The sequence below is a fragment of the Netta rufina genome (assembly GCF_964035555.1).
Source record: "Netta rufina genome assembly, chromosome: 2".
NCBI classification, from domain to species: domain Eukaryota; kingdom Metazoa; phylum Chordata; class Aves; order Anseriformes; family Anatidae; genus Netta; species Netta rufina.
The window spans coordinates 23,738,075-23,751,135 of NC_140124.1; the positions used below are offsets into that span (position 1 = coordinate 23,738,075).

Below are 13,061 nucleotides of genomic sequence, written 5' to 3' on the forward strand. Positions count from 1 at the left end.
TGGGTCTTTAGGCTGAGGTAAAATGTAATGCTGTGGGAAAATGTATTCCTGAAGTGGTATTAGGACTGGTTGCTTTTCGGGATCAGATACCAGAGCCTCAAGTATTACAGCTGTAAGGTGCTTTGTGTGTAAGGAGCTTCAGTCTGGACTCAAAGGTAAGACTGAGGTTCCTAGTTGTTCCATGCTGCTAGCGATAAAGAAAAAAATCAGGTGGCCTAAACCATGGCAGAATAAAAACTGAACTCCACATCCACAGAAATGGAGGCCTTCCTGCACTGGGTGTTGCGGAATATTCCGTACCTGCTCCCTGTATGTGTGTTACAACAGCTGGTGACCTCAGGTTTTCATCAGTTAATGGGAGGGGACTCTTAGGCTGGGCACAGTGCACTTCTGACACGTATGTTCGCCAGTACTAATTTTCTACTTAATTATGGTTGTTAGTGAGCACTGGCTGATATTTTTAGGGGTGTGAACCTCCAGAAGGAGATCTGTACATTTTTTTTTTTTAGTTTAGGTTGCTGCTAAATGCACGGAAAACTTGATGTTTTTATTTTTATTTTTATTTAGTTCAGGACTCAAAAAAAAAAGAAGAGCTGCTGCTTCTGTTCCAGTGGAAGTGAACGTGGTGACACTGACCTCTGCTGCCCTGTGTAGGTAGGTGACTGCCGAATGGCAGCATTCGGTTACAACAGCCCTGGCTCTTTAACCTGGCAGTGGAAATCCAGTGGGGTGCTTGAGCTGGTTGTGCCTTCACGTTAGTGTATCGCATTCATATTGCAGGACTCTGGGCTCAAAAGTTCACTTTCTCATTTAGTGAAAAGTGTGGGTTTGTGTGAATAAAGGCAGTAAAGCCTCTCATGCCCAGCTGGTTTGACAGAAGAGTTTCTTTTATGCTGCAGCCTAGGACACTGTGTATATGAATGTTACGTTTCAAGTTTTGATATAGGTGATTTAAAATAAACTAAGTCTTCGAGCATGGTGGTACGGCAAGCTGACGTTTAGGCTGTAGCTCTTGAAGTTGCATAAAGAAGTGCTTATAGGTCTGACGCCCTGTCTGGTGTAGGAGTGATCCTCCTATTAGGACATGCAGAGCTGGTCTTGGGGCACTGTGGTGTGGTTCCCAGATGTAGGTGTAAAGATAATCCACAAGACAATCCTTTTTCCTCCTCTGGAAGTAGTGGCCAGCCACTGAAAAACCGTCACCAGTACTTCCTGCCTTTCTCCCTTTTCCTTCAAACCTTTGTGTAGAAGCCAGGAAGGAATAGAGAACCACAAGGATATAAACAATTCAGCGTCTGTTTTGTTCTCCGACACGAAAAGTCATTCAGCTTCTTCCTCACTGCTGTGAAAGCAGAGCCTGGAACCTAACATCTGATATAATAATTTTGTATTACTATACATGGATTTTTTTTTCCTTTTTTTTTTTTTCTAGAAGTGTAAAATTCGGGATGTGAATATCTCTGAATATCCTAGAATATCCATGGAAAGGTATTTTTCTTCTACTCTTCTTATCTGTTGCATAGTGACTGAGATAGGTAGACAGAAGGAACGTGCTTTGGGGAAAAGTCATCAGGGAGGAACAAAAAGTAGCTTGGCTTTTTTTTTTTTTTTTTTTTTTTAATAACAAAAGAGTAAATTCTAGGAAGGTGATGGAGTTGGCCTAATGCAAGCATACCTGAAGTTCAATGTCTCTCAGTTGCAATGTAAGCAAATGCTGGTAATGCATGAAATAACTGTGCCATTGACTCTCTCCTTGTTTTGTTTCCTAGATCCAGCAACACCGCTTTTCCTACTTCTAAAAGTTGCTAAGGTTTCTCTTGAACACATCACGGGTGAGTACGCAAACTCTTTATGGAAGAGCAGAAGTGGCAAGCCCACAAAGATCAAAATTAGGTGCTGTACTAGATTGTACCCCCAGGCTCACTTCTTACAGTTCCATATTTTTGGTAAGGTGGTTGCTCTGTCCATGATGAGGTTAAGCTTCAATCAGTTATGATAGAAGTAAATTGTGGGTCCCCCTACCCAGGGATGTTCTATTAATGACCTGCTATCTGGAAAGGTTATGGCAATGAGAGCAGTAGTTTGTCCAGGCTTAGTTGTGCTTAGCAAACATATAATGGCATCTTTTTGATGAATTACGTGCTTTTTTAGCATAAATGTGGTTGTCATTATTTTCTTTCAGCAGTGCTTTTTCAAAAGAGTATGATCAACAGTTAAACGTTACCAAGATACCATTGCAGCCATTACATGAAATTCTTCAGGGTTAGATAGGATAAAAAGTAAATAAATGCCTAATGCTTTCTTGTGAAACAAATCGAGATTTATTGTTCTATAAAGCAATGAAATGCTGGCTAGCTGTATAGCTTGACAATGCTGGTAGTCTGCTGCAAGTGTACAGGGAAATACCTTATCTGGTAAGGTCCCTGGGCATTTGATGTTTCCAGGTACACAAAAGTAGAGGGGATCAGATCTCTTTGGTTGCAATCACATCTTTAACCTTTCTAAGATTCAGATATTTATTTGTATGTACATTAGGTAGAACTTCTGGTACCTAAAGAACTGTTTTATGACTTGAGACAAATAAGCACAATGCAGTGTAATGATTCAGAAGAAATTTCAGTAGGAGTTCATGACCTAACGACTCTCAGTGGGCAGCATAAAGAATCATCTGATTTTTTAAGTTCTATAATTTTTAATGTCTTACTTCAAGTACACTCTGGAGTAGGTGCCCAGCATCTATTATGTATTAGGCCTTCATAAAATATCTCAGGTATCCAGGGATGGGATTACTTAAGTATTTTTTGGATTTTTTTTTTTTAAGACCTGTTACTGGAACTGTTTCGCATAATCTCTGCAGGTTTTCCCTCGTGGTCAGACCAGGGGCTGTGCTAGGTACAAAGAGAGCGTTTGTATTGAAAAGGAAGCAGTACTCTTCAAGACTTCCTCTGAAGAGGAAAATGTGAAAGCTGAAAAGCCATCAGCTTTCTGGAATTATGTGCTTGGACATCTGATTTTTGAAAAGCAGAAGTAGTGGGGAAGAGCTGTTAATTGCTTGGAAAAAAAAAAATCAGTAAATTATTCAACAGTGCCTTCTCCACAAGTTTGCAGCTCTGAATTTGGCCCATCTGAACTGTGTATTACTGCCCATGAATGCATTCCTGTCCAATCTCTCTAACAATGCTGTTTTAAACAATTCCCTTTTACTGCCATGGCAGCGTGGCAGAGCTGAACACACACACTCCAATGTCACATCTAGGCTAAACAAAGGGAGAGGTGAACTTAAATCATGCAAACTCAGTGGCTGAGCTTCTCCCAATGAGCTCTGTAAAAGCCCATGCAGTGACGCAAGTTGATTTAGCTGGCACAAGTCAAGTGAACAGTAATCACTCCTTTCTCCATAGAATTGCACCTGCTGATTTATTTTTAATTGAATTCTCCTTTTTAATTGCAGGAAGCGTCAGTGGGCAGACATGGGCTGCCGGGATGTTCATGCAGCAACAGTGCTGGCTTTCCTCAGCGGAACAGCCTCAGTGGCCGGACTCCTGGCGGCGGTTCTGCTTCCAAACTGGAGGCAAATGAGACTGTACACCTTCAACAAGAACGAGAGGAACGTCACCGTTTACACCGGACTCTGGATTAAGTGCGCTCGCATTGATGGGAGCAGAGACTGCGTGATATATGACCCGCAGTGGTACACGGCCGTCGATCAGCTGGATTTGCGCGTTCTTCAGTTTGCCCTCCCGCTCAGTATGTTTACTGCTGTCTCAGCTCTGTTTCTCTGCTTGATTGGCATGTGTAACACAGCCTTTGTGTCAAGTGTGCCAAATGTCAAGCTGGCAAAATGCCTCGTAAACAGCGCGGGCTGCCATCTCGTGGCCGGCCTCTTGTTCCTGCTCGCATGTGCAATTTGTCTCACTCCGTCAGTCTGGGTCATTTTTTATAACAATTATCTGAACAGAAAATACGAGCCTGTCTTTAGCTTTGACATCTCTGTATTTATTGCCATTGCCAGCGCCGGCGGCCTGTTTTTCACTTCCGTTTTGTTATTTCTGTGGTATTGTGCGTGTAAGAGCCTACCGTCTCCTTTCTGGCAGCCCCTCTATTCGCATGCCCCCAGCATGCACAGCTACGCCTCTCAGCCCTACTCTGCACGCTCTCGCCTCTCTGCCATAGAAATCGACATTCCTGTTGTGACACATACATCCTAAAGAGATGAAGTCCTGGAAGTCGAGCTCTTGTGCTCACTTGAACCGTGAAAATTGCAGGCTTGGTTCTCTACTGCCTTGTACTGAGCGTAATCATTGCTCTGCACCCTGACGTGCAGAGCAGTGGAGACCTGAGTTCAGCAAGTCTGCTGTTCTCATGGGTTCCTTCCTGAACAACGTTTGCAGTTTGGTTTTGGATTTATTTTGTTTGCTTTTTCCTCTGAGCTCACTACAGACAAAATTGCTGCTAATGCTGGCACAGTACACTAACAGTGGTATCCGTTCATGCAAGTTGTCTTGCATATTTGTTCAGCCTTCCGTTTCTTGAGATCAAAGCAGCCTTGTACCTCTTTGATGAACAACTTTTAGAGTTTGACCCCCGTTAGAAGAGCTGCATAGGTGGAACCATGCAGCCATGTGTTATCCAAATGCAGAGGGTGAAACTGGTGGTAGGGGTTTCACTGAGCTTATTGTTACAGATCAAAAAATAACCTAGTATAGTCAGAAGTGTATTGTTATTTAGGGGGAACAAAGGTGATTAAGAAATAGGTTAGTGAGTTTTCATCTGGACGCGTGTATTTCAAGATGTGAAGCCTCACAAGTGAATTTGGCAGCCTAATTCAGTTCTATAGCACTGCTTTTTGTTTTCTAATGTGCATACAAAAAGGCAAGTGCTTGTGAGCCTCCGCAGTAGAATTAGTGTCAAAATACCTTTTATTTTCAAAGTAGCTCTTGGAAGAAATAAGCGATTTAGCTAATAATGTTCTTCTGTACTGTAATAACATTTTATGAATCACTGGAGGCTAGAAACGGTTTTGTGAATTTTCTTTTTTAGTCTTTTTTTTAATAAGTTAGTGAATTCACTGGATCTATTTTGACATTAAAACAAAGACCACTTGTATTTTTTAAAAAGTCTGTTGAAGAGATTGAATGTTTTATTTGAAGGCTATCCTTCAGATCTGAATGATGGATTTGCAAGTCAAACAAGCTTAGAATTAATAATTCTTTAATGCTAAAGTATTATTCAGTTCTGGAGAGAAATATCAGTCACTACAGAATGGATTAGGAAAACCATGAAGAACTCTAAAGGCTATGAAGGATTGTGAACAGTGTTCCAAAACAGTGTCTCTCTAGAAAGGGGATTATGACCCTGTGGAGAGATTTTTTAACTTTTTTTTTTTTTAATGTATATAGAAATAACAATGACCTTGCATATTTTTCACCATTGATGTTTACAGAAGTTTTATAGTCTGCAGTTGCTAGACTTTCATGCTATAGTTTATTTAATTACTGATTAAAACTTTCACCTTGCAGCTCTGTAAGTATGAGGAAGGGTTATAGATTCCCAGCCTGGGATGTCTAAATCATTTTTCTCTCCTCATGCAGAGCAGGTCAGTCCTAGGGGTCAAAGCTTTTCACTATGGGCTTTAAAATTGCTTGGGTATTTGATGATAGTGAATTGAATGCTATTATAATTAAGGCAAATGCTTAATTTGCTCAGATTTTGGCAGACTGAGATTTTGGATTCAAGATGTCATTCCAGTACAGAAAGTTATTTTAATTGGTGCCGTTCTGGAGCTGAGTGGATATTTGTATTTCATTAATCCCAGAACAGTTTTGCTGAAAGCAAATTAAGAGTCCTTTAATTCCAGTTCTGCAAACTCATCCAAGGTCTTGATAATCAGTTCATTTCATTTTGCATTAGAAATGAGCAAATGCTCTACTGGGCAGATGTTGCCCTGTTACAATGTGTGCAATAACAAACACTACGTTAACAAACACTTTATCCTAGCTGGCAGGCCTCAAGCTCGAGTGGACTAAGTAAGCAAGCTGATCTCTGTTCCAAGTTCCCAGCATGGTCAGTAGAGTGACAAGCCCTTCCAGGAGGGGAAGTGGAGTGCTTGATGAAATTGCTACTAGGGCATCGATGCCTAAAGATAAAGGAATGGGTGACAAAGAAGACATGCCTCTGAAGTTGCATGAATTTAAACCTTAAATTTTCAAGGTGTGATGTTAGATGAGAAGGATCTTTTTTAATCAGATCATGACTTGTATCCACTTTTTTTCTTCAGAATTGAACTTTGCTTTACTGTTACTGTCTGTCCAACCGCAGATACTGTTGCTGCTTCAGCTGCCTGTGCCAGTAGATGCTTTGTAAGGTCAAAGCACAGGGACCGCTGGTTTGTGACTTCACGTTGCCTTGCTTCCCCACCCCCCAGTGTCTTGCCTTCTTTGTGCCTTGCTTATTTATGAGTTGGCTAGCAAACATTCGTTTGTAGTCGGTGTCTGGTACACTCTTAGAGCCTGAATTTACGACTCATTTTGACCATTTGGGAGGGATGGTGAATACGTCTTTCAGTGACTTTAAAAGGATCCGAATTTTCAGTATCTCCAGGGCAAGAAAGGCAGCCTGGCAAACTGGTGCTTTCTTTGGAGAGTAACTGCAGCCAGGGTTTTGTTCTGTATGATTTAAATAGCAGATGTGTATCACAACTCTTTTGCATTCCCACTTTGATTTTTATGCTTTAAACTTTCAATTAGTAGTTGCTGCTGCCTATGCCGATAACTTGTTGCTTTGAAAATTGCGTCTTTTCAAAAGTCTGAGATGGACCTGAGCTATGAAAAGCGGGGATCCGAAAGCTGGCGGATTCCCGTGTGTGCTGTAGTTAAGGTAATCGTCATCAGAAAGACTGTGGCTCCGTGTTGTATCAGAAAAGCACAGCTTTCAACAGTGCTGTTACTTACTGTGAGTTGCCTCTGGACCCAAAGTGGAATTACCTGGAAGTGCTGTGCTGAATTTCTCATTGTTTACAGAAGGGGTGGCCAACCTGTGGCAACAGGCCCCGGACCTGGGGAGAAAACCACACATGTCCTGCGTGTATCCATGCCAGGGAGCACCTGCTGTGGAGCAGCACCCCTGCTTCTGCCCAGCTACTCCTGCCTGGGCACTCTGCTGGGTGCAAGGCAGACACTGTGGGTCTTAAGCAGAAAGATTTTAATTTGTAGCTCATGCAGGCAAAGGGTGGGTGCTGTGAGATTATGGGAACCTGTATTTTTTTTTTTCCAATAATTCCTTTCCAACTTCTTAAGTTGTGTTTAATTACAGTGTGGGTTCTTTTTATGTGAAACAGAAGATATGTATTTTTAATAAAACATTCTCATACAGATGCACTTTATTTCAATTATTTTTGTGGAAAACAGTAACTGTTAGAATATGAAAGACTTCACCTGTTTTGGCACTGATCACCAGACTTGTCAGACTGTTACAGATACCTTAACGGGTGTAAAACACATGATGTATACTGTATTTTTGACTCACTAACTTTATAGTCCTGCTGCTTAAAAAAAATATCTCTGAAAGCTTGACTGTTACTTATTATTTCCTTTTTATTTTTATTGTAGGCTAGTCCTAAAAAGTTCCTGAATTCCATTTTTCCTTAGAGGAAGAGAGTGATTTCCTTTACTCTAGAAGATTCTTTTTCTCAGCATGTGGCCAGGATGCAGGCTGGGGGCCAGGATCTGGTTCAGCCCCAGCGCAGAGCCAAGGTAACAGTGTGCCGTGGAAAAGAGCCCAGTCCTCACTGTCCCCTTCCAGCCAGCACTGCCTCTTTCCCCCTGTGTCAGTTCTGCTGCTCGCTCAGCCGTTGCTTGCCCAGTGCAGCTTGCTAACCCAGGTCAAATGTCTTCTGCATTGAGTTAATTTTCCCCTAGACTGGTAAGATTTGCTTTGTGCATGAATATGGACAGCATAAAGCAGTTGTTGCCAGTGCTACACCTTACTTGAGGGGGTGGAAAAATGATTTGGTATTTTCTGCTTCTCAGTTGTTGTTTTTTTTTCCTCCTGTGCTGTCATGTTCAGACAGTCCTCCTGTATTCTGAGAGCTGGTATGAACCTAGAGGCTGGCTGGGTGTCAGCAGAAATGCTGTGATGTGGAGAACACTTCTGCCAAAACATGGGAGTGCCCCATTTTGGGGATTAAAATTCCTAAAAAGCTAGCCTGCGTTCACTGAAGACAAATCTCTTGGGGCAGATTTTCCTGTGTTTTATTTCACAGGAGCTGAGTTGGCACGTGTGGTTCAGCAGCTATGTAATGTTACTTATCCCTTCTATCTATAGAGCAGGCAGGTAACACACCTTAGAAGCAGCATGTGCTTTTTTTTTTTTTTTTGTCACATTTTTGTTCCACTGCTGCATCAGCACTCAAGCTGGATGCACAGAGGCCTCATCTGTAAGTGAGCATGTGGTTTCTGATTTCAAAACTGCTTTTTATCTGTTTGGCTCAATTTGCTCATACAGGTATTAGGCTGTTAGGGATGGGGACTTTGTCTTTTGGGCCTATCAGCTTGAAGGAGACGTAAAGGTTGAGCACAGGGCAGTAGAAATTGCAGTGTGCTGGACTGTGTTAGTGGTTAAAGCTGTTTTGAGGAGTGAGATGAGAGAGTTGGACCTGAAGGGCAGGGTTGTTCTCCTAGTTTGGGCTCTAACAAAGCAAAAAATACATAATTGAAGCTCAGCATTCATTGAAAACACTCGAAGCCTTCATAATGGGTTATCTTTCAGGTGCCTAGACTACCAGAGTGAATAAGCTTTGCTCAGTACCAGACTTCCCAAACACAACCACACTTTGGAAGCACAAGGTATGCGTAGTACCCAAGCAGTACGTGACCTCAGCAGCCACAGATCCTGACCCAAGTGGTGCACGCTGCTTCCTTGCAAGGGGCTGTGCCAGGAGCTGCTGTGTAGCTGCAGCTGCCAAGGGAGGTGCTTTAGCACCAAAGCCTGGCTCCCTCCAGTCTGTCTACTGGACAGACTACCTGGTATTAGAGCACACTATTTCCACCAGCAGAGGGTCTGTAACCATTGACACCACACTAGGTTTCTTCCCAAATCCACGATGTATTGATAAACAAATAAATAAACCAATAGGCAAGATCATTTACAAATTCACATTGCAGTTTACATGAACATTAGCAGTTACATCAAAAATTAATAAAGCATTTCCTAAAATGGGCCCCAGATATGTCTTAACTTACTGCAGATGCTTTTTGACCTACTCTTCAAAAGGCTTCAGCAATGCAGTTTCTTGATGGGCTTTAAGCACTTTAAGCAGATGTAAATATAATCTTCAAACAGAAGATGAAATCCCATCATTTTTCTCCTTTTGTAATTTATTTTCTCCTCTGCCTACTTAGTTTTCATCTTCTCAAACAGCTAAGCTGGTTTCCCTCCTGGTCACAAGAGCTGTACTGGCAACAGAGGCAGCAGAAGTATGTGAGTAGAAGGGCAAGGTAGAGAAGCAGCAGCAAGGTGAGGTATTTCCCTTGAGAGGCATCAGGAGGGTGAGTTGGGCAGTGCGTGGGCAGCCACAGCACAAGGCTGCTGGCATTGCTGCTCGGTGAATCCCGAGGTGCTGCTGGGCTTTCAGCAGTTCTTCTGTGGAATTCCTAATTCATTGCAGTACGTCAGTTCCACTTAGTTTGCATGTATGCTTTCAAATGCCATGTGGCTGCATCTTAATTAGCCAAGGAGTTATGAGAACCCTGAGAACCACTCATCGTGGCGGCTGATGCCTCTCTGCCTCACTTGAGGAGCCATCTGAGAGCTGTAATTCTCTCAGGCTCTCAGCACTAATCTCCTTAAAGCTCCTGTCAGAGATTCTGAACGCTGGGTAGAACAGAATTTGCTTGGGTTGGATTTCCCTACTTACAGCAAGATTCAAACACATTGCAGAGATTTTTTTTTTTTTTTTTTTTTTGGTTTATACCACAGAAAAAGAACTCAGGTCTTTTAGATAACATGAAAATGATAAATTTGATGAAAAATGCCCCTGAGCTGCTTGTGTATTTATACCAAAGTATAAAAACCCTGCAGCCTTCTGAGCTTGATTTTCAAGTCAGCTAACTAAATTACTGTTTTCTCAGAAGAAAGGTTGCTTTTCATAGTTTCTGTCCCTAGAAGACTCTCCTTTTCTTCTAAGACCCTATCTATGCCTTTTCATGGGCAGCCTTATTGATGAAGGAATTCCAGGCCCTTTTCCCTGCTTTCCTAAATGGACAAGCCAGTTCTCTGGGGCCAGGTTTCCACAGCAGCCCTCCAGGAGTCACCTCTTGCAAGATGGTGTCTTAGGTGACACCTTTGTATTTCTGCAGGGCACCAGAGAAGGCAGAAGGGTCTGTAGTGCTTCGGCACGATCTGTCATAGATGACATAGCACACATCTGGATTTGCTAGAATACTACTGTAAATTAGCAAACCAGGATTGATTGTGTTGCTTGGACTGGCCCTGGAATTTTATTTTTTTTTTTCAGAGCTATTTTTACAGTGGTTTGCATTTCATTTTGTTACAGATAATCCTCTACTGTAGCAACTTACCCCATTTGCTTGGGTTTATTCCTGGGCTCAGCTGCCACATCTTTTTCCTAACAAGAATAAACACAAGTTCCTAGTGGACAAAAGCTATTAGTTTGATTTTATGAGCTCTTAACCTTTCCTATATGGCTTCAAGGGGCAGTAATGTCTTCTTAAAATGTGTGTCCAACCACCACACATCACCTATCCACGCCTGGAGATTTGAGCAGGGAGCTTGTCCACTGGAACACTTGTAATGCTATTATTTTTGAAACAGTAACTCGCTGCTTTGGATAATACAGGTGACTCTGTATTGTGAATTGTAGTAACAAAGTAATCAACACAACTCTATCTCAACTCCTCCAAAGGAGCAAGATCCAAGTAATTGCTCCAGTTAAGACTCCAGGTTAAGCAATACTGTGGGGTGTGTGTGCTACAATTCCTGCTTTTAAATATGAGGATTTTATACTGCAAATGAAAGAACAGAAAGGATTTCTTCAGTGGTGTGGAACTAGTATTGCATTAAACTCTTGGCAAATAATTAGGTAGAAATACAACTGCTTCTTAAGTCTCCTGAATTAAGGGGATGAACAGAGGAAGACAGATCGAAGCTACAGCAAGATGTTTTGGCATTCAATTCTCGAGTTACTCCAGTTGATTCCAGGAGGAAATTGTATAACTACTTTATATCAAAAGTAGTCAGGACAGAGCTGTGTGAGATAGGTACAGCATTCTGAACCAAATCCAAGTGTGCTGCAGGGGGAAAGCAAAGCTGAAGCGCTGACAAGCCGGTAAATGTGCTGTATTGAGAATAAGATCCAGTAACCAACTTAAAACTTGTTAAGTCCTACTTTATAGATTGTGAAATGTCAAGGGAAAATCTGGATCCCTCACGGTGTAGAAAATGGGCTAAATAAGAGCAGCCATGGGGTAAGTACTTCTCCCATACTTTGGCACTAAATTGTTAGCTGATCTTTATCAGTTTTAACAAAATAAATCCTTCAGAAGTTAGGTAAGGCCTGGGAAATGGCAGCCAAAGGGTATTTTCTGTCAGTTTGCTAAGCCAATAGCTTAAATTGAGTGGAGTCAGTCATTGCTGAAATGCAACAGAAAAGCCCTGCTTTCGTTGGGCTGCCCTATCTTGTGATGCTCCTGTTTACCCTACCCCCAGCTGACCGCAGTTCTACAATGTCTCTCTTGTTCCAGCTATGGTTAAGGAAATTTAATAAGGCAAAACCAATGATCAATGCAAAACATACAATTAGGTCCACAAATACTTATATAACATATAAAATAATAGAGAATTCTATTTATTCTGGGGGAAAACACAATCTTGGAAATAGGTTTCTGTAGAGAGCAACAGCAATTTTAAGCAGCAGAAAGCAGAGCGCCGTGATCCGTGTGGCTCTGTAGCCACATTCCCAGGGAAAGCCGGGGCCTCGTTAAACCACAACACAGAAAGCAAGCCACGAGAAATCATGAGTTGCTGATCTTATTTCACAGCTGACTGAATGCTGGTCAGCACAGTTTTCAGTGACAGGGGTGCTGTACCTTTCTTTGATCTCCTCTGTACCAAGGCCAGGAGCTCAAGCGCTTCTCATAGGGTGCCTCTGAGTTCACCAAACACCCATGTTATCTCTGCACAGATGTGCCACTCACCAAACCCAGAGCACAAACAGCAGCAGGCATAATTTATATGTTTTTCTACATTGCTGCTCCCCAGACTTTACGCACTCCCAGCTGCAAGGTCACCTGAGCATATTTACAGTCCTCCTCACCAGCCTTCTGTTTTGATGCCATCCTCCTCACCAACCTCCTGTTTTTAACCCATTCCTCTCAACAATGCACTACTGAAATAGTCACACAGGATCACCCAGCACAACCAGGGTTGTGAGAACTGAGCAGAGAAGCAGTTAGGGGAGTCTGATCCAGCTGATCTTACCTGATCCACCTGAAAACACTTGTGCAAGGAAGGACTCCTACAATGAAGACTCCTTTTCCTACCAAGACTGCAACAACCTTTTTGGGAGGTCTGAATAATACCCTGTGCCAAGGTCCCCAACTTTTTTTTTTTTTTTTTAAATACTATCCATTGGTGCAACACTTCTCAGTCAAAAAAAAAAACAACAACAACAAAACAAACAAACAAATAAATAAATAAAAATCATTTTTTCCATCCAGAAAAGTTGCATTTACCAATTAGCTTTTGTCCATGGTTTTCAAAATAAACTAGTCCATCCTGCTAGAACTGTTCTGTTCAGTAAAAGTTATAACAGAAAGTTCAATGCTCTCCCTTGTTTGAAATATCTGAGAGGACTAAATGTTAACAGCTGTCTATGCATTGCCAGATTTTACTGAAATACAATCTTTGAAACACTTGGCTTGTCATTTTGGGCAGAGGTATTACCATAAATCTAACGGTAGACTATAATTCAATTAGATTGCAATTCAGTACCATTAACCATTCTGCCAAGTTTAGCAGTGATATTCACAAATATTCCCCTGCCA

At 41.9% G+C, this 13,061-nt stretch overlaps 1 protein-coding gene across 1 annotated transcript; it reads left to right on the forward strand.

Moving 5' to 3' along the window:
• Positions 1 to 3,456: 3,456 nt before the first annotated feature.
• Positions 3,457 to 8,115, forward strand: CLDN12 (claudin 12). The gene is made up of 3 exons (XM_084283141.1): positions 3,457 to 3,747; positions 7,608 to 7,751; positions 8,065 to 8,115. The coding sequence occupies exons 1-2, from the start codon at positions 3,471 to 3,473 to the stop codon at positions 7,610 to 7,612; spliced, it is 282 nt and encodes a 93-aa protein (XP_084139267.1). The 5' UTR covers positions 3,457 to 3,470; the 3' UTR covers positions 7,613 to 7,751; positions 8,065 to 8,115.
• Positions 8,116 to 13,061: the final 4,946 nt, after the last annotated feature.

What these genes read in the sequence shown, in the direction of transcription:
- CLDN12 (XM_084283141.1), top strand. Translation starts at nt 3,471, where the DNA reads ATGGGCTGCCGGGATGTTCATGCAGCAACAGTGCTGGCTTTCCTCAGC.